The following is a 22,523-nucleotide window of genomic DNA, read 5'->3' as shown; positions in this document are numbered from 1 at the left end:
GAAACAGAGGGGTTTTTAGGCATTTTTAGACATATACTCAAGTATTTTTCAGCAACAAACTTCACAGGCATGTTTTGGGCACCTCTGAGACCAATATAAACTTGTCTTAAAGGGGTAAAATATGTGACCTTTAAATTAAATGACGATACATATGTTTTTTGGGGTTTTTTGGTGGTCTGAAGGATGCATAGATTGTGGCTGCTGTGTCAGTTGGATCTTAAATGGTTGGAATCACAAGAATGAACATTTTCTGGAGACGTATGGCAAGATGTAAATACTCAGCAATCATGTAAATAATTTATTGTTATCTTGCGACATGTTCTGCCTTTTCCCTGGAAAATTTATAAGAATAATTTCACTTGGCTTGCACTGACATTATCATCCAGATTTCCAATCCTGAAAATATTTGAAGTTATCAGGGCCGGCCTAGCTGGTTTTGAAGGTTTAAATCATCTGTAAATCCCTTGGATTATCTTTGTTGAACACTGGTGCCAGGTAAGGCAATTTTAGTGGTGTGAATCAGATAGAAGTCGGTCCAAACACTCCTGTAGTCTGAGCCTGGTCTTATACAGTCCATGTCTGTTTTTCCCTGTCTAACTGAGTCATTGTTACATAATTCAACCAGATTTCCTCAGAGAATACGAAAACCTTCTGATCACTACATCAAAGATGTCTCAGTACATACACAGCAGTGGTTCCCAATGGGTCTCCAATGATAATGATAAATACAGGATCAAAAGTAATTGGACATTTTGTGGTATTTTAGAATTCTTTTTTATTCTAAATCTTTGCCTTTTTAGTGGCATGATAGTCTTACTTCTTAATGAATCTGTTCAAGTAGAACAGCAGCTCAAGGACAGAGTAAAACTTTTCTCAGCTCTTAAACATTTTCAAACTGACCATGTGGGCCCCCTGTGACTGACTACATGGCTGAAATTTTGCCCTGGTTCACTAACCCAATTTGGGCTGGGATGCTCATAGTGACAGAATGTTAAGAAAACAGTGATATACTATTGAGTAACCAATATTTTGAGTTTCTGGTTTGTTTGACATAAAACATTAATTCAAGACAAGTCAGAGATGGGCTCTGTGAGTCCAGCCAGAGTGTTCACTTTCAGTGGACACACATGAAAAACTACAGAAGTATTTTGCATTCAAATATGATAAAAATTAAAATTAGGGCTGTCAGTATTAACGTGCTAATCATAATGTTATTAAGGTCTAAAATATCCACATCAAAGATATGTTGAAGGTATTAATCATGGCCTGTTTTGTGTACTGGAGTCAGGCTACCTTTGTAGGTCAGAAACTTGATGCCACTCACCTTAGCACCTTCCTGTTCTCACAGTTGTTGAAATAGGGGGCTACTTCTCATATCAATGTCACATTTCATCTAGAAAAAACCCCTCATAGACAGCTCAGTAGACAAGTCAAATGTAATCTGCACCTTGTGAAAAAAAAACACTATTTTACTGTTAACTTGAGCTATTTTGATTTACTTTTCAATCCTCCATAAGTTGTTTTTTCCATGGTTATGCATATGTTGTCACTAATGTGAAGTTTCCTCTTTTTGTCAGAGAAAAAACAGGTTTTTACCTGGGCAGAAAGTATGTACATTTAGCTTAATTAAGAACAAGTTACAAATAAAAGCATAACAAAGTGCAGACAGATGAAAAAACCTTAAACTTCTGAAAGGTGTCAATGCTGTCACATTCACCAGGGATCATTGGACTTTAGGGAGTCATTTTGTACATACTGTATGCTCCTGCATATTACTCAATATAAAGCAGATTTGAACAGTGTTTTTGACAGAATAAGCCCTTTGAAGCGGTCTCCACCCTCTAAGTCATGGATATATACTACACAGTTGAAGCAGTGCAGCACTAATTTAAATAATCTCCAGGTCAGTATCATCAAATATGTTTCTTTGACTTCAGATGATTCCTGAATCGAGACACTGGTACAAATTGCTTCATATTTTGGCGCCGGTGGCCAAGCAGTTATTTTGTTTGCCCAGTGTACAAAGGCTGTTGGTTTTGAAGCAAACACCTGTGCTCGAATCCAACCTGTGGCTCCTTTTCCCACTCTCTCTAACCAATTTCCATCTGTCTCTGCTCTCCAGTCATAACAATAAAGGCCCAAAAAGCTTAAAGGTTTAAAATAAAATATCAAAAACATCTTAAAAACTGCCTACATTGTAAATTCTGAACTTAATCCCATTTAAAAACAACAAACCAGTCCTGTTTATTTAAAAACAGGGCTGTTTTCTTTGAAAATGAAGGGCATCTTGGAATCATAAGTTATTTCAAAATAAAATTAAAAGCCTTCTGTATTTTTATGAATTAACAAGACAACCATCACAGTAATTTTGTTGGAGAACACAGAGAGGTTTTAATCTTTGTCATAAATTTCTCCTAACTCAGCGGTAACTATCTCATTAATTCAGAAAAACAGAGGTTTTATTTTTTTCAAGTGAATGCAACACACTTGTGCAAAAAACAGCCACTTATCTTTGTGACCATTTGTAGATATTATAAAACAAAATCTTTGAATAGTAATATTATTGTCTAGCTCTGATTGGAAGTAGACATATTTGCATTAAGGTGCCATAGCCTTGAAAAAAACCCTAATGTATATTAGTGACATTGGCTCTGACTTTACAGCCAGTTTAGTAGCTCAGTATCAGCTCTTGTTTCAGCAGCTCAAGATATAGGTCCGACTGTGTTTCTAATCCTGCTGGCTGGTTAAAAATATCCCCAATCTCAAATGTCATGAATTCCCTTTAAGCCTCAGTAATTGCTGGGCGGCCCCGGGTCCCCTGGGTGTCTTTGGAAACCGTGCTGTGCTGTTTTGATGTCTTTAAACCCAAACACGCTGGCTTCGCTGGAAACTGTGCTCCGACCCAGTTAAGATGTTCCTTGTTTTTCAAATGAGCCGTTTCCCCAGCGCTCCCTGAGGCAAATTAAAGCTCGACTGGAATCACAGCGGTTTGTCTTTTCTGCACTTTAAATAGCAGAGCAGGTTGTGCATCTCTGGCTGCGTTGTGGTTTCAGAGGAACAGCAGAGATATGTGAACTGTTACTTCACATCCCACTGCAGGGCTTAAAAATCCACAGTGTTTTTATTTTTGTCAAACTGGACCAATGTGACACCCACGATGTTGTTCCCTTCATGTATGACCCCTGACACCGTGTGTTCTGCCATCCGCCATCTTTATTGTGGTGTTTTGTTGTGTGCAGTACAAGAGAAGCACAGTTAGTATGAAGCAAATAAACCTGGATGACCAATCAGAGGGCTGGACGGGGCACGGGATTGGACAGTGTTAATACAGAAAGGACCTGTATGAAAACTGTGGATGGGTCCCATCACCACTGTCCAGTCCTGGTCAGAGCATTGGAGCCATGCATTAATGACCATACTGTACAAACCTACATATTCACGTCAAATACAGCAGCAGAGGCCCTCAGCTTCAAAATATGACTGTATAGGTACGGCTCAAGTGTCAGATGTCCATGTAGCAATAATTAACATACAGCATCAGGTATACTGTCAAATATCAGGAGCCAGGTTAGTGGTATTTAAAAAGCACTGAACTAAAAGGGTTTTGATATAAAGAAATAATGGGTTTAGATATGCAGACATGGTCAAGACAATTTGCTGAAATTCTAATGGAGCTTCAGGTTTAAGTGACTCCTATCATCTAGCACTCTTAACATGCAGTGGAACTAGCCAACGTAACCAAGACCTTAGAAAATGCTAGCCTAAGCCCTAGTCAGGGCTGTTGTGTGGTTCCTGAAGGAGGTTTTGGAGTACAAGCTGCCACTATATTGAAACCCCTGTCTCAACTTCAGATCCACCTAGTAACAGAATAAAAGACAATGAAGCAGGTGTTACCTTAGTAAACAGCTACACCATCTCTGCTTGCAGTCATATCAGCCCCTAAAAATATGAAATCAACATCATCAATTAAACCAACATGGACAAGTTGTAAAAATATTAAACTCTCATACAGTATGCACCCAAAAAGACTTGAAATATTTCAACCAAAATCATTTTTAGACCATGCTGTAAACATGTTTACTTATTTAAATGTTGTCATTTTAACATAGATGTGTATGGGACTTCTGGTGCTTTTGCAGCCAGTCTCTAGTGGACATGCAAGGAATTGCACTTTTTGGTACTTCACAGAGTTTGCTGCTTGTTTATGTCTTGTTACTTAACCTCTTGTTTCAGAGATATTTACAACTTTTCTGGTCTCTTGAATATTAATATTGGTAGTTTTGTCTGCTTAGTTAAAAACTCATTACTCATTCTATTAACCGTAATACATGGCCACTTCAGAGTATGCCAGTTCAATTGAATTGATGGGTCAATCACTGGTCAGTGGAAGAAAGATGCTTTTGAAGAAGCATTTGAAATGACCCAGCTTTAACATGTGCTGTCATGTATATAGAGGGTATGCACTGACATCACTTTCAGACACAACCACTCAGCCATGCTGAGAGGAAAAACACAGCCATCTGCTTCATGGGTAATGGGTGAAAACAAGAGAAAAACAGGGATATTTAGATTAAACAGAAATCTAGACTTTTTCCTCAAGATGTAGTGGACTGTTGACATCGATATGTGTTCATAAATCAAGTTTCCTGACACTTTTATGGACCTGATTTTATACATGGTACAGCTATCACTTTCCGTATTATTGTATATTGTATATATTGTGTAAACTGATATGATGTTGAGTACGTTCACTGCAGGAAGCATTCACGGACATAACTTCAGTAGTTACCAAATAGATATCAGGTCAATTTACCAAGGTGATAAATATCCATAGACTTGACAGTTTATTTAGTCATTCCCTGTAAAACCAGTCATTTTAATCGTTTTTAATTTGCTGCTATAAAATAATCTGTTGTCATTAGATGCCTTGTCCCTTTAGATATCAGGTGCATAAAAGAAAATGTAATTTACCTTTAAGGTAAGAGGAGGGAGAACACAGTGAGGTTTAGGTTATTTTCATCAGTATCTGTTGTAGCTACTGTAACAGTGCAATTTTATCTTCTATCTTTATGTAAAGGCTACCATTACACCTCCACACATTTTTATAAACACATTCCATCAGCTGAGGTTCTGTACTGACTGTAGTGAACATCATCAACATGTAGTTATTAGAAAGACTGAACTTTCAGCTGAAAAAAACACTGTTTGCTTTATACTTCTGACTGATTCTGTTACCACTATAAACTTTCTGCTACTCAGCAGCTGGAACTGCAGAGACTCGCACTGACTGCGACATCACTTGCATACCTTCTATTTAGTCTTCAGATGTGCCATCCAAAGGATGCAGCCCCTGGATTGGGACACAGCTTTCATCTTGGACAGAGAGTCTAAAATAAATGAAAACAAGTGAATGCATAGCCATCTAGCTGCCTTTACATGTCAGACAAAAATGTGTACTTAGAATATTTTAAAATCTTTTCTTGATACTCAGGTTTTTAGGCACATTTTTAAAATCTAAAAAGACCTCTATACCAGTGCAACAGCACCTACATGACACACAACTGTTGTTGTCAAATCTAACTTTACACAAGCCCTGACATGATGATGAATTTGGCCTCATTCATTCAGTCATTGATGTAGTATGTCAGGTTACATGGGTACTGTCCAGGCTGGCTGTGTCACCTTTTGATACCAAGAAATGGTGATTACTAATGAGTAGATAGATCTAATTAAGTGTCTGTTTGCTTGAAAAGACTAATCTATTAAAGACAGATACAGGTGGGTAGACTAACTTCTGCGTCTGTACTTCACAACTATCACTAAAGGCTGATAGTTCAACTATCATACCTTTTGCTAGCAAGAGTGCAAACTCCACAGAGATGCTCAGAAGCTGCACATGGTGGACTTTGCAAACTGACAGGAAGACAGTTTCAACCTTTTCTATTTCTCTGGGAGACCACCAAATCAGACTGCATCTTATATACTGGTACAGCATAAATTTCATACAATGATAAAAATGTTGCTCTGTCCTGGTACAGACATCCTAAAATGTGGTCAGCTGCTAGAAAATGGTGAATAATGACTTGTTTTCATACAGTGATAAACCCCTGAACTGATAGATGATGGTAACGTTCTCCTACTGCATCAACACACTTACAAAACACATCATGACAAAAAGAAGACAGGGTTAAGAAATGACGCTAGAGCAGTAACTACAGCATCATATTGCAAATTATCTAGCCACTGACCTCCCTGCTGTATTTGATGAGTTTGCAGAGGAAACAAAGGAGCATTGAACAACTGCACATACAAGCCCCCAGACTCAGATCACACTGCCGAGTGCTGGAGCAGAGCCTCACATCCGTAGTCACAGGGTCTCTCTGCCATGCAATAACTGTAGCACTTACAAACATGATAAATGACACAGAAACACATTCATTAACTCTAAAGTCCTCCAGGTTTATTTCCAATGTGTTTACATTTTCTGGTGCCTAGTACAGAGAAAAAAAAAAAGTGGTTTTCCGTGCATTAAAATAAATATCCAGGTCTCTGTTCATGTCCGTCTAATGACTCTCTACTTGTTAAAGTACTGTTTGAACTTTTTGTTCCTCCTTTTTTCTTTTCCAAGTTTTACCAGAGGGTCATTCAAAATAAAGGCTGTTGAATCCTGGATTTTACTCTTGTTTTTATTTCCTGTTTACACCACACAGCCCCGTCCAAACTTCAATGATCAGGACAGAAGGAGAAAAACGTCTCTTTCACAGCCGAGCGTCCCGTCTGATGTGCTGTTTATATCCCGTCGGCTCAGTTCGTTCCTTTTATTCCTCCGCTGGCAGGTGCGTTTGCTTGTGTGGTGAATTGTCTTTGTTGTCCGCCTACAGACTCTACATTATTGATGGCAGCTTGTCAGCAGAGATGTCACTTGTTATTTCACATCATGCGGACCACTTCCAAAACCATCACATACAGACAGAAGGAGAGGACAACCAAGGCAGCTCTAGTTCATTACACATGATCAGGGCACGCTGACGCTGTGGATGCATCAATAAATCATTAACACATTAACTCACGGACGTTAAGGGGATTCATTTAAACAAAGAGGACCGGAATTGGAGTTTGCAGTTAACATGAATAAGAAGTGGGCAATCTTCTCTTTTGGACGTTTCTTTGGCAGGTGGAAACTGTTGTTATTCAATGTTTTTCTTCAGTGAAGTAATTTTATGAAGGTTTTGAGAAGCCATAATTTGAAACAAATAGTTTGACATTTTAAAGAGCACTGTAACGTGTCTTATTTTGAAGTCAAGAGTGGAAAAAATGGCAAATTTTGTGTGCACTAACTGCAGAGACGGAGAAGGCATGTAAAGTTTGCAAAGTGCAAAGACTTGTGCAGCATCTCAGTCCAGTTATTTCAACAAATTCCCTTTCATGTGTGTCATCTGGGCGTTTTATGAATGTGCTGATTGAATTATGGTGGTTTATTTTATGACCAATACATTCAACAACTCATATTTATGTCAATCAAACATATTTGACAGCTGGCTTGTCGGCTCATTTGACCATTAAACTTCATAAAAATTACCATGCTGTAACTTGAACTTGCATTCATGGCCCCCGTTTTCCTAACCTTGCAAAGCCAATGAATGGAAAGGCCATAGTCCACGTCTTTCATCAGGTGGATCCTTTCTGGAAAGGTTCAAGCTGATACACTTTTTTGTGGTCAGGCAAGACCAGACAAATCAAAAGCATTTGAGAAGAAAGAAATGGTAACTGTAAGTGTGGTTTAGTTTAAATAAAGGTGAAAAGATCAGAATGGATGTAGCTATAGTATTTCTTTGTTCAAAGAACCCCACAGAAAGCTTTCTTTGCTCTTCTACCATCCTGCTTTGGCAAGAGTTTCATTTACTGACTGACTCCACTGATAGTGAACAATGATAACAGCTCCCTGGCACCCTGTTTATGTTTTTTTTTTCTATGTTTTACTTTGTCACTTTGTTATTTAATCACCATCTATGTTGATGACAAAATGTAGGTACAGGGTCAAGGGGTGAATTGAGACAAAGCTAAGTGATAGGGTAAAGTACTGGGGCACTTCTGTCAAACAGAGATTGGGACTGAGTCTTAGTAGCAAGTGTGCTGCACTTGCAGCTTATTCTGGTTCTCTATTACATGCATCATAACATATTTATGATTTTATGGGTACCACATTTAGTTTTGGTGTGTTTTTTGGAGTTTTGAAAGATGGGTTCGAAGAAAGAAACTCCTGGGATTAGCAGAGTGTAATACTATCCGTCTGTAGAGTTTGGTGTGTTTTGGGGTCATTTATACTTTGCAAAAACTTCCATTTTGTGCATGAATACCAAGTTGACACCACATAGCATGTGTATCCACTCTAAGTGAACTCACTGACTTGCCTTGTATGCAAACGTCAGTCCATATATAATTTCTTTGACTTTTAGGCTTTCCCATAGTTTATTAAGGTTTAGTGACATTGATGTTTATGGGGCTAGGTATCCCTGCATGCTGTGTGCAATGAAGCCACTGCTGAATCACAGTGAGTTAACCACAGGCTAATAGACTAGCCTCTTTAAGTTGCACCTCTTTAACTGCTTTTCTCCCTCATTTTAGCTTAAAGTAGAAACAGTGGTCAAGTTTTTTGCAAATAAACTTTGAGGGGTAACGTATAGATTAAAATCATAACTCAGTTCAAGACGACAGGTTAGAATGTTTGTCATGGTTGGATTTTGAGTTTACCATCATACTTGAGTTGCCTGTCTGAACTAGCTTGCAGGCATTGCTCCATGTGGTGTGGACCAATATAGGCCCTTTTACAGTGTTAAATTTAACTCGATAGAAGCTGAATGAGAAGGAGTGCTGCTCAATTAATCTAATTGCAGTCATAATGTTAAATGGTGCAATTGCAGAGTGGCATAAAAGGCTGCAATCATGTTTGTATTAAAGGTTTATAAAAATGCCTGCAGAAAGGCCTTTAAGTTTACAACACTGCCACAGCATTTTCAAAAAGGAAAACTCTTATTTTTGTAAAATATTAAGTTATTTCAAAAAGCAGTCCTGTAACCTTGAGGGATAATTGGTAAATTAACGCTTTAAAGCCAATGGCATCATGTTTGACATGTGATTTTGAGACCTCCATCCAATCAATATGGTCAGTAATTTCCTTAAACACCTTTCTATTCAATCTGATAAAACAAATAAATATGCTCACCAGCAGATTATCAGTTTTCAAAAAAGGCCAATGTGCTAAAAAAATATATGTGAAATTTCACTACAATTTTTCTTTTTGGGGATTTTGTCAGAAGGTTTAATAAACATCTCAGTTCCAAAAAAGGAGACATTTCTTGGTATTATCTGAGGTTTGAGGCTTTACGGGTTTAAAAATGACAATTCAAGACGACAGGTTACGTAGTAACTGTGATGTGGTTTTAAGAATTAATGACTCTGTTTGTTAAAGACGGGAGCCAGCTCTCGTTTAAGTGGCAGTTTTCTCTGCTTTCCATTTTTGTTGTTTTAAAGACATTAAAAGGAAAATTGGTTCCAAATCGAGAGCCATTTGGAAACTGAAAGCTCTTATGGCTGAGCTGAGCCAAGCTGGATCCCTAAAAGGAGCCAGAAGTCCCATAACCCCAAACAAAGCTGGTCAGCGGAACAAAAATGAAGTTACTGATGAAATACAGCCGATCAAGTCGGTTTAAAGAGGCGGCATTTTTATGTGAATGACTGGTGCCGGGTCTTGTTTGAGAGCTGGTTCTTTTATCCATTGTTATTATTGTTGAATATACATAATAAAGCCAAATGGTTACCTTATGGAAGCTGGACGCTTATTACTGAGCTGAACCAAAAGATCCAGGACTTAAAAGAGCTGGAATTGTTATGAATACAAGAGAGGCTGGTTGGATGTAAGTTTGGTATGCTTTTTGCTTTTGCAAGGACTACTGCAGATGTGGTGGTCTGTATCGACTCCCAGTACACCTACATCCAAAAATGCCCAAACAGCTGTTAATGCAGGGTAAAAATGACCCATCTACCTCTTTTTCATGTGTTCTCTCGGTGAAAGAACATTAAAACAAAACATGTTACTATTTACCATAAAGATCCGTCTCTGCAGGGATCCTTTTTCAGTGTTTTTTGCACTCCTACAAGCCTTTCGATGGCAATACCAAAAGGAATGTAGACATTAAAGCCAGTTCTGTGGCTGCTGTCTGAAGCTCTGTAGGGGAGAATTTAAGACCTTTTCGTACCAATCAGTGCGACTCTAAAATGAGTAAGAAATAAACCCAAAAAAGCACAGGATTTACCCTGAAATGCATTGATGTAAAACATCACAACACTGATTTCTCTGATCCACAGACTTGTGTGCTGATTATTCCAGTTTCACAGTTAATTTGATTCAACATGAAGGTAATGATTCACATGGCAGCTTTTCAATCCAGCAACACGATGTTTCATACATTTATACTTCTTTTTTTTTTCTTTTTTTTACATTATCCGGCTGCAGAGGGAGGATAAACAGTCCCAGTCATCCTTGTTTGTAAAAGCATCATATTCATGTCCATCCAGTTCTCAGAGCAGGTTTGACTGACAGCCAAAGTCTTGAATCATGCAGCTCCTCAGAGTCCGTGTCTGTCGTGAACAGATTGTATAAATCCGATAAAGAGAGACAGCGTACTGCTGCCATCAGTCCCGTCCAAGAGATGACAGCTCACAACAATCAGCTTCTGCGTCTCAGATGGTCTGCCCAGCACTTCAGACTCTCACACCTCGATGACCACAGTGTCCTTACGATGTTTGGGCTCATTGGCGAGGTGCGGTTTCTCTGTGCGAGTGTGCCAAACCAGCACCTGAAAGAGAGGAGAGGGGGGAAGAGACATGAGAAAATGTGCTGATGGAGGAAACACTGGGCTCTAAATAAAGGATGAACAGGATGCATGCTTGGATAAATACAGAACAGATGCAGGTGGATGACACAGCTTCACTGTTACTGTGTGACAACAAACTCTGAAAGTGATACATTTTTAAGAGGACATAAGCTGAGACCTGATATATCCTGGCCATGAATTTTTCATCTAAGAAAAAGTTTCAGGAAGTAATGAAAACTTAATGTATAAAAAGAATTGTGGTAAAGATGGGTAGAGGTTCACCAATCTGCAAAAAACACTCTAAATGTTGTGGAGCAATTTCAGAAAAAATGTTCCTCAATATAAAGATGCAAAGACTTTGAATATCCCACCATATATAATTCATAATATCATTAAACGATTCAGAGAATCTAGAGAAATCTCTGCATACATGGTTATGCTGAGGGTCAATGTTGGATGCTTGTGATCTTTGGGCCCTCAGGTGGCACTGCATTAAAAACAGGCATGACTCTGTACTGGAAATCACTGCATGGGCTTAGGAATACTTCCAGCAATAATTGCTTGCCATCCACAAAAGCATGTTCAAGTGGTATCATGCAAAGAAGAATCCATACGTGAACAGGATCTAAAAACACCGCTGTCTTCTCTGGGCCAAAGCTCATTTAAACCTCTGAGCCCTAAGCTATTTAGTCTTCCGTGGACTTACTTTTAGAAAAAGCTAGTTAAACATCAAATATTAAACTTGGACTTTAAGAATATGTGCACTGCAGTTATGGCCCTATAATTTTACGAAAGTAACGGTTCTATAAAGACAAGAGAAAAAACTAAATGCAAATAAAAATCAAAGATTTTTATGTCTGACACACAGTCAACAATAATGACTCAGACATCTTGTTCTCTCATCTCTTGGGGACCAAAAAGTCTTTAAAATATTCAGATATTTGCAAAAAAGTCCTTGAGCCAGTACAAAAAAAGCACTATTTGTGCCAGTATTCAAAGCAGTTCTCATCTACAGTGACACAGAGGGCCACATCTCTGTCTCTCTCTCTCTATTATGAGCTTTTCAGGTTGTCTCCCCTTGGATGACATGCACAGTTGGACAAAGTATGATGCAATGATTAAACAGCCTGCTACTGGTTATCACAGCCCAGTCACAATGCGCTGTGGGATACAAAACAGACATTATTGCGGGCAGCATTAGCTGCTAGCTGCAGAAACGCAGAATCAAAACATTGATTCAAAAACTGATGAAAAGCTGTTCAAAATCAGAGTTGCCAGTGTGGATTTAATTTTCAAAGACCCCTAAAAGTCACCCAAGTTCCAGGCTCGCTAGAAGCTAGAAAAGCTCCCATTGGAGCTAAAAAGGCATAGTCAAAAAAACGTCCTTGCATTTTTTATATCAGATGATCATGATCCATTATTTAAAGCAGTTCCTGTCTGCAGTGACACAGAGGATCACATCTTATGCCTTCTCTCTTTTCCTCTCCATTATGAGCAGCTAAGGCTCTCTCCTACAGTTTCTAATACCATTTTCCCACTAAAATTAGCGTGTAAAAGCGGGTTTTTTTAAACACAGGTAAACCCGCTAACAGTCGGCAAGTGACTCCTTTCCCATTGCCAGCAGACCCGGGTCTCATCGCCAGCAGACGAGCTGCGTGGCTGTTTTTTTCCCTCTGGTGCATCAAGCTGATGTCATCACGTTGGAGAATTTCTCATAGATTTTCCAGTAAAGCGCAGCGCTTCCTACTTATGTGTGCAGCCAAATAAAGTTAAGGAGAACCTTTTCTAAACAGTGTTTCTATTTCAATTTTTTACATCTATCTTCTTCTTGGAAATAGTAGACAAACATCGATCTTTTTAATGATTTAAAACAGAAACTTCAGCCTGCCAAACTCCTGTCTCCTCCATCAGCTGTCATCCGGCTTAACAGCTGATGGAGGAGACGGGAGTTTTCAGAATGAGATTTAAGGGTGAAAACTAAAAAAAGAATATATAGTCATTTCCAAGAAGCAGACATATGATAAAGGGAAATAGAAACAACCTTTAAGAAAAGTCTCTCATTCTCCAGCTGCGTTTGTAAGCAGGAGGCGCTTCGCGTCATGTGATAAACCATGAGAAATCCAAGGCTGCAGAAGCCTGACTTGTTCACGAAAAAATAATAGCTTTCTGCAGATATCTTCATTATGATAAGAGCGAACCAGAAAAGTATTTTTTGTTTATATGTGCTGTTAAACTGTGCTGTTAAACTGTGCTGCCGTGCTGTGAAACCTCTGCCTATTCTGTCTCCTCCAGCTGCAGCGCGCACCAGGCTTTACTGTGCAGCTGATGGGCTGAAGGTTCTGTGTAATAACAAACAAACAAAAAAAAGAGGATCGATGTGATCATTTCCAAAAGGCAAATAATACAATAAATAAATGAAAGGTTAATAGATTATGTCATTTGAAAAGGATCTCTCTTTCAAGCTGAGCACAGACAGGATGCACAGCACTTTATGAGCTAATCCATGAGATTTTAACAGGCTGAATGAGCTAAACCTGTACTTAGGGGAAAAAAATTCTCAGCAGATATGTTCATTATGACATGGGCATTTTTGTATTTATATGCGCCGTTAAACTGCGTTGCCATGCTGTGAAACATCCGCCTTTAAACTCATGCCTCCTCAGGCTTAAATGCGCAGCAGACAGAATAAAGTTTCTGTGCAACAACAATGAAAAGGCTCTATGAGATCACAACAGGCAAGTAATAAACGTATTACTTGTATTAATATTAACGTAGGTGTGACATTCCCACTGGAGCTGATTGGAGGCGAGCCAATAAAAACCCGTGTCCATTGCAGGGTCAGTTGACCTGGGTCTGAATGCCAATTAGAGCCTTTCCCACTGCCGACAGGAGCCGATTGTTAGCGGGTTTAAACGGGTTTTTCGGCCAGTGGGAAAGGGGTATTGGTGTTGGCAAAGCATGATGTGACATCTGTTTAAGGAACTCAAAATGGTGGCTAATGCTAAGCTAGTAGGAGAAACAATCAAAAATGGATTCAAAAATTAATTAAAAAAGAGACCTTCAATTATGGAGTTATCTGTGTGGATTTAATCCCTAACTGACACAGTTCAAAAGCCTGCATCTCTGGTGGTTTGGGGTTGTATTAGTGCCTAAGGTGTGAATGGTTACACATCAATATCAATGCTCAAAAGTAGACAGAGGTCTTGAGCTCCCATCTAGACAACATCTCTTTCAAGGAAGCCTTAACTATTTCAGCGAGGCAATGCTAAACCACATACCACATCCATGGCATGGTTTTCTCGCAGTAGAAGAGTCCTGCCTGCGATCTTTCACTATCATGCAACAAAAAATCCAGCAAAGAAGATCCAGGACTGTTGAGCAGCTAGAATCCTACATCAGACAAGAGTGAGACAGCATTCCCCTCCCAAAACTCCAGCAACTGGTCTCCTCACTTCCCAGACATTTGTTTAAAGAAGAGGGGATGCTACACAATGGTCGTCCCTACTTTTTTTGAGAAGTGTTGCTGCCATGAAATTCAAAATGAGCTAATATTTTTCAAAAAATGGTAAAATTCTCAGCTTCAACATCTGAAATGTTGTCTATTTTTTATTAAAATAAATTATGGATTTATGAGATTTGCAAATCATTGCATTTTGTTTTTGTTTACATTTTGCAAAGCGTCCCAACTTTTTTGGAATTGGGGCTGTAGGTTTCAATCTTAACATTGTGGAATAAAGTTTTGATTTTGGCTATTTTATACTTATAATGTTGATTTAATTGTCCATGTTGAGGGTTGACACAGTCTAGCAGTACTGAGGGTAACAGTCTTCTTATTGATACTGTGCTAAAAATAGGTAAAACCCTGGTTGAAGCTCCAGAACAGAGACCTTTGGTGTCTTTTTTAACAACCTGAGAAAAGTTATGTGTTGTGTGAAGTTCTTGTAAAGTTGTATTTCCCTCGCAGGAAAGAGTCTTTGAGCTAAAAATCTTGCCTTGATGTTGTTCTGATGAAATATCTGTCAAAAGAAAGACACCGTGGCTGTATTCTTTGAAACAGAGATTGCATTGCATCCTCCTGCTGCTGAATTTGACACTCAGCGGTCTGTCAGGAGGGATCCACACTCAGGAAACAGTCTGACACCTCTCCAAATGGATGAAATCAACAACAGCACACATCTCGCTGCAGCTGTTTGTCTTTGTGTTCGCAGCCAATTTCGCAGCAATATGTCGGCGAGAAAACACCGCAGATGTGCAAAGACGGATATTTTCCTGGAGAGAGGTGTGAATTTAATTCCAAGAGGTTCAGGTGGGGTTATTAGGATTAAGAGTTTGTTTTTAGAAATGGCTAATGAGCTTATGATTCATGTTTTTGTGACATTTCTGTGTCTAAAGTGACACATACAGTGGTGCACATGTTCACAGAGGTGTGATTTATGTCTGCTCCTGAACACTGCTGCTGTTTCTAGGCTTCTTCAGGTGGAACATGTCACTTTCTGCACACTGCTCTGCTAATTGGCCCACTTTGCATATCTAACGAGGCTAATGTGGCCGCCGCCAAGCATCACTCGAGAGCTGTGGGGAAATCGTTGCTGAATGTGAGTCTGTGCACCTGTGTATGAGTGTGCACCAATTACGCAGTCAGAGTGCCCTCCTGGACTCGCACACCTCTCTCCCTCTCTCCATTTCCCTCATTCATCACGCCCACTTTCTCTCTCCCATGGCCCTGCTCCTGTTTTTACCTCTCAGTCCTCTCCCCTGCCCCATCTTTCTCGTCCTCCCTGAGGCAACGAGGAGACAAAAAGCTTTACTGGGTTAGAGCTTTTCTCCCTTAATAGCATAAAGAGAGGACAGGCCTGTTTTTCTCCATCAAGAGGAGGAAATGTCGAAGAGCAGCGGGAGGACGACTGGGTCCAACAGTCCAAGTTTACCCACGACATCCATCTTACATGACTGCACTTACCATCAAATGCAGTCCAACTCAGTTCTTATTTTGCTAGCTTTGACAATCATTTCTGTCCCCTAAGATATCTCTGTACTGACTAAAAGAAACAGTGAGGATCATTTAGAGCCTAATATTTGTTTAAATACGTGAATTTTAGGGCATTGAGATGCACATTTTACTGATTCTACACAGAGGTGTGCAATCTGGGAGGGGATTTTAAGCATGTTTAGTCTTCTGGTTTCTGTTTGTAGTATTTTTTTAGTTCAAAATGTCCTGACCAATCAGGTTGCCAACACACAGCAAAACTGAGTGTCAATTCATGCTGCACCATTTGGTATAAATGCATGATTGCAAATATACTGAATAATATTGTAATGTGCAATGGTGTTTATGATACAATACATTTATTTATTTATTTATTATTTGTTCATTTATTTATTTAGTTAGTTCATTAGTTGGTTATTATAGGAGGCAATGCACATTGATGAACATGCACATATTAATGTACCAGATTATTTTAGACCTAAAACATCAGTTCTTTGAACACACTGCAGTCAAGAACACTTTTGTCCATCTTATTGCAAAATGGATCCACAGTTTTACTTGGTGAAGAAGGCTCTGCTCAAAAGATGCTCCCTGAGTTAGTCAAGCAGCATGCTTTGACCTTTCAGAGATTTCATAGCTAGAAACCCCCATATGCATAAATACAGTTATGAAAATGTGCACTGAAAATAATAAAATTAGCTTTGCCAGCAGCAGCAGCATGCTGCATCAGCATTAATGCAAGCAGGGATTAGTGAGAAGTATGTCATAATTAAATACACCCACGTTGAGCAAAAGAGCTGTGATTGGCTGTGGGATTGCATCAGCTGGCTGTCAGCTGATCATGGCTAGGCGTATGACTACCATGTCCTGCATGAACTAACACTGAGCTTCAATTTAAAGCTTCAGGATGAACAATGAATCCTTAGACTCCTTAAAACAAGTTTTAAGTTTAAAGAATGAGGATGAATAAAGAAACAGGCTTCAACAGATGTAAATCTGTTGGTCCAGCCTAAAACTTCACAACCATTCATACATACGTTTAATATTTAATATATCAGTTGTAAATATCAGAAGAAATTTAGGCCTCTGCTGATGTGTTAGTTCCCTCACTCTTGGTGTTAATTTAAAGTATTTACAGTATTGATTATTTACTCATTTCAATGCACTTTCATAATTCATTTAAGTTTACCTCCCAATGCTAAACATCTAAAGCAAAGTGTCTGCTTTGACAAACTCAAAGCAGAGAAATGGGCTTTAATGAAGGGAACACACCATTTGTACTTCAGGCCAACCATAATCACAGTTGGGAATCACTAACCCAGTAGACAACTTCATTCATGGTGCAACAGTGTCTCACATAAAAAATAACCCACTAAACATGAGCAAAAGAGTGCCAGCAGTGATCAATGTACAACAGGCAACTTCTAAATACATCTAAACACTCTGCCTATGGGCATGATGGGTAAACTGCCTACATAAACCCCAGATTTGAAATGAAGGAGGGTGGATCTACTGACAACTGTAGTCTAAATCCTTTCATTTCAGATGCTTTATCCAGAAACAATGTTTGCTCTTTACAGATGAAAACATCCCCAGGCCTCCACATAAACCCTTTATTCATCTTCTTATGCCCCCTGTTGGCTCCACATTAAGTTGTTTTTAACTCCATCCTCGAGTTTACTATCCTAAAGTTTTGGTAAACAATAGCTGTTGTAAGCTAAGCAGGCTTTGTCCCATAAGAAACCGTTTGTAAATGTTCACATTTCTGTTTCTCTGAGCTCTTTAAAGACTGTTTAATGACTCCTTTTTGTCAACCAAAGTATCCCTTAATGGGACAAATCCATTTTTAAAGCACTCATCATGCCTTTAGGATCAGATCTTCCTTACCAGATCTTGTGGTGGCAGAGATGCATTAAGAAATCTTAATATAATAAAAGTGAAGTTTAGCTGAAACCTGAGAATCACTGTCGATGTAATGGAGAGCAGTTTGGTCTGTCAGTCCATGGCAGCAGACGTCCCAGTGTCCTCTCCTGTCCCCTGTGTCTTCTTTTCAAACTCCACCTTCAGTCCATTTATTTAACTACCCCTTTTTCTCTGTGCACAGCGTCTCCTCTCTGTCCGCTCCTCTGTCTCCTCTTCCTCCTGAGCTATCATCTGTCTCCATCTGTTCCTGCCTCCCCCTCCTCTCTGCTCCTGTCACTGCTGTCTGTTGCCATTACTCTCCTGCTCTAACTACATTACAGACCCTGTCAGTCGTCTGCAGATACTGACCGGGCCGTCAAATGAGCACTTCTGCCCTCCATTGTGAAGGTCGGATTCAGGCTCTGCGATCTGATCCTGATACCTTCCTCGAAGTGGAAGGAGCCAGGAGTAAAGGCGTGTCACTGCTGCCAGGAGGGAATCGATGCTAAGTCATTTTGACCCAAAATGCTCAGACCAACCACACGCTTTATCGATGCCTGAATCTGTCAGGAGCACAGAGTACAAGCAGAGATATTTGCTGATCAATATATTAAGAGCTGATGTCACTGCATTTGACCCAATTTTCTCTATATTCTATCCAGATTAATACATTATGATGATGCGCTGACACAAAAATTCATAACTGATCTTGACCGTAATTGGTTGTGGATGGAAAGCTGAGATGTTACGAGACTATTCTTTCCTTTAACATGATGCCAAACAATTATGGACCGGCCCATTTGGTGGTTAAAAGGTCTTACTAAATTCTGCCTCCTTTTTAAGAAGTTTTTGACACAAATAATTTGCAGTTATACATAAATTTTTTTATTAGCAGTTTTTAAGTTGTTATTTATGTTTGGCAGTAAGGATGTTGTGGGATCCCCTGCCCTTCCATGAGCCTATGTGGAAAGCATGAAGCTGGTACAACACTACTTCCTGCCTTTCCTTTGCCTACAAGAAACAGCAAAAAGTCCCGATCACAGTGGGCATCAATGACAACAGAATGGCATTGATTATGTAAGAAGCACAATTAAGGAGGAGCTGGGGTGGAGGAGGGTTGCAAAAATCAGCTTGTAGAGGGAGCAGCCAGACTAGAGCAGTGTAAATATGGCAGCATAAGTGCAATTAGCCAATGGCGTGCTTAGGGTGAATCAGCTGGACGTAAGCTAATGAGGGCTTGTGTGAGATCTCAATTATATGTCAGCGCTTGACTCTGAACTAATGCTATACCCTCTTTTTTTCAAGCAAATGTTCTTCAGCTGGATTCATTAACCAATGTGGAGACAAGCCTGTGTTGTACATTTTATGAAATTCCATCCATATCCAGAGAGGAGGGGATCACTGAAGAGCCTTTTCGAATAAAGCTTCACTTTTTAAGGCTGGCTGCACACACTCAACACACACACAATTTTAAAAACACGGAAGACCACAGACACAAGGACATTTTCCCCATGTGTCATCTCGTAATCCCCTAAATACATACACTAAACAAGCTTTATCCTTGTTGAAACCACACACACACTAGAGGGTCGATCATCTCCTGGTTGAGAGTTAAAATTCCCACTTCTTTCTTAACTTGCGCTGCATGACACAAGACCAATGTCTAAAACCACAGAGAAGCTATCGTTTCCTGGTTAAACCGTCCGACTTTCTTCAAGTTTTCTCACACAGTTACAGAGACTTTTAATGAGAGATAAAATCTCCTGCTGGTCTTGTAACTCAAACTTGATAAATGCTTAAATCTCGTCCTCCTGTCTGCGTGGTCCTCGGCGATGACTGATGATGTCACAGCCTGCTAATGGCCTGTATTAATATCAGTGGCAGGGTATACCTCCATTAGTGTAATGGGGCTGATAATGATGATGATAGTTTCAACACAGTGCTGTCAGCAGCAGCAGCAGCTGTGAATGATGGCCATGCAGCTCTGAGAGTCTTTAGCCTATTCCCTGCAGGAAACATTTACCCATGAGCCACCAGGGACCGGAGGTGTCATGATGATGACCTGCACGTATGCTGTTAATGTATTTATATCACATTTGTTTATTCTAGATGAATTGATAGCTTGTCTGTGTTTTTTTCTGGATTCCCAGAATTCAGTCAGAATACATAAGAGATTGTGTTATATTGCCTTTTAGTTTCATTTCCTTTAAAGCTCCTAGTCTGCAAATCTGTTATCTCTGATATATGGTCCTCAGATTACCTGCTACTACTGCTTTTATTCATCTAGATTACTTATCTTTAAGTTTTATCCTTGGTTTGTTTTTAATCTACTGTAATGTGATGTTGTCTTATAATGATTATCTTTCTGATCTTATATCAATGTTGTTTGGCCATTTTCCCCATTTGTTTAGTAATTGATTAGCCTTGTTTTGACTGCTTCTGATCTTATACCTTCATTGATCTTTTCTTCTATTCATTTGAGTTTCATTCTCTGTGTGGCCTGACTACTGATGCATATTATGTTAATTTACTGAGAGCCTTTGTTTGGTATAGTATATAATAAAAAAAAAAAACAAATAAAAGTTCTCATTTTATAATTAAGGTGCTATATATGATATAAACTATTATAACAAGGGCTGGTGTGGAACTATGATTTCTGACCAAACAAGATGGATCTATCAAAGTTTTTTGAAGTGATGTTCTTACTTTTTATTTAGTTAGATAGCCTAAACAATCTAAACAATCAATAAGATAAAAAATATTTTTGTTTAAAACCAAAATAATGTCAATGTGTAGACAGATTTCAACAAAAAAATGTCAGTGTAAAAGAAAATGTAAAAGTATGACTGTATAAACATTCACCCCCTCTAAAAGGATTGACCTGATACAAAAGAGGTCCAGCCACTGGTTAATGAGTACTCCTAGCTACCGTTACACCATGAAGAGAAAAGAACACACCACATAACTCAGAGACAAGGTTATTGAAATATATAAGTCAGGGATAAATACAAAAAAATACATGGCACAGAATCCCCTAGAGTTCAGTTAAATCCATCATCAACAAATGGAAAAAAATATGGCACATGTGTGAACCTGCTAAGATCAGAACATCCTCACAAACTGAGTGGAGCTACAAGCTTCAACGGGAGCCTCTACATACAACTCTTGCCCAGGTCCTTTTACCAGTCAAAGCTTTATGAGAGCAGCAATCATTGAAGAAAACCAAATTAAAGGCCGAAAGGCATGTGGAAGATTCAAGCTGCAAATCATCACAAACACACCGTCCCCACTGTGAAGCAGTGGTGGCAGCATCATGCTGTGGGGGTGCTTATGTTTTGGAGGATTTGGTGGTCACTTATTTTCTTTTCAATCTACAACAGCTCCTCTTTTCTTTTCTGAGTACAAATCATGACCATGTTGCTTATTTTATTTGAAAACAAAACCCGACCTGATTCCAAATAGAAAGCAAATAAAATGTGGAAATATGAAAACCCAAAACGAAACAAGAGTAAAATTTCAACAAGGGGCAGAGGTAGTAATTTTGAGATTGACCAAGTTAAACCTTAAACATCTTACAGCCCTATTTATTGCCTCCAGAATTTAAGGATTTTTTTTAAACTTCTTTTGCACAATCACAGAAATAAGTAGTAATTTTGATTTTCAAGAATATTTTTTTAAGAAAAGATGTGATTAAAAAAGAAGCCATGAAGTACACTCATGTATTTCCTTAGTTACTATACATTATGGACCATCTGGAGTTCTGTTTTTAAATGAGACAAGCAATCATTCACATATTCTCACCTTTATTAACAACGGTTATGTAAACAGGTTGTTGGTGAACAGGTTCTTATAACAAAATGCCATGCACAACAATAACAATGGCCACACAAACAGTCTCCATTAACTTTACATTTTTAAATACTGAAGCCACACAGGATTAAATACGATTAGATTAAGATAAAGTCAAAAAAGATGGGGACAAAATAACGGTATAATCAAAGGAAGTCCTATTTGCTGGGCTTCTTCTTTGGAGTGCTGCTGGCCCTGCTTGTGTGCCCTAAAGAAACAGACAAATACAACATATTAATATCATACAAGTATTCCAGCTCAGTGTGTAAAAAATGTTCAGAAGTCCTACTGATCAACAACTCTGAAAAAACAGTATCGTCAACCAGTTATCATAAATAAATAATTTAATAAACCTTCAAGGAACAATGTCACATCAGATAACACACCTGCAGTGGCTGCGAGGATGTCCTGCTCCAGTGTTGCGTCGAGCAGATCTCTCTCCATCGACCGCTTCTCCTCGATCAGCTTCACGACCGTATTCATGACTTCACTTGCTTTGTTGATGGCGTGTCTTCCGAGCTCCTCACGGCAGATATTCCCATCAACAAAATAGTACTGGAACAAAGGAACAACGAGTAAATCAAAAATATCTAAAATAAGATCAAATCAGCAGCAAATGCATTTCAAGTTTGTTTTAAAAAAAGCAAAGATCTACTTACACAAAGCAGCGTCAAAGAGTTCCTCACGCTCTCAGCCAGCGGGTCATCGATGGACGGGAGGTTGTTGGGTGAACTGGAGAGGCTCATCTGTAAGAGAAAGTCAGAGGAGGGATCATTAATGACTGCAGCAAGAATCATCACTGTTGGACAAAGATGCAAAAACAGTACATATATAGTGTGTTGCTCTGTTTGATCCTAAATCCACACTTTCAGTGGAGAGCAAATATCTAAGGTGTTGCAGCAGCTGAGATG

At 39.1% G+C, this 22,523-nt stretch overlaps 1 protein-coding gene across 1 annotated transcript in view; it reads right to left on the bottom strand.

Moving 5' to 3' along the window:
• Positions 1 to 2,352: 2,352 nt before the first annotated feature.
• Positions 2,353 to 22,523, bottom strand: part of b3gat2 (beta-1,3-glucuronyltransferase 2 (glucuronosyltransferase S)) — a 97,173-nt gene continuing 77,002 nt past the window's right edge. The window contains exon 4 of the mRNA XM_041788714.1: positions 2,353 to 10,856. Coding sequence (XP_041644648.1) covers positions 10,770 to 10,856 — 87 coding nt within the window. The 3' untranslated portion in view covers positions 2,353 to 10,769. The remainder of the gene's footprint in view (positions 10,857 to 22,523) is intronic.

This window comes from Cheilinus undulatus, linkage group 6 (assembly GCF_018320785.1).
Source record: "Cheilinus undulatus linkage group 6, ASM1832078v1, whole genome shotgun sequence".
NCBI classification, from domain to species: domain Eukaryota; kingdom Metazoa; phylum Chordata; class Actinopteri; order Labriformes; family Labridae; genus Cheilinus; species Cheilinus undulatus.
This window is presented reverse-complemented; position numbering and strand designations above follow the sequence as displayed.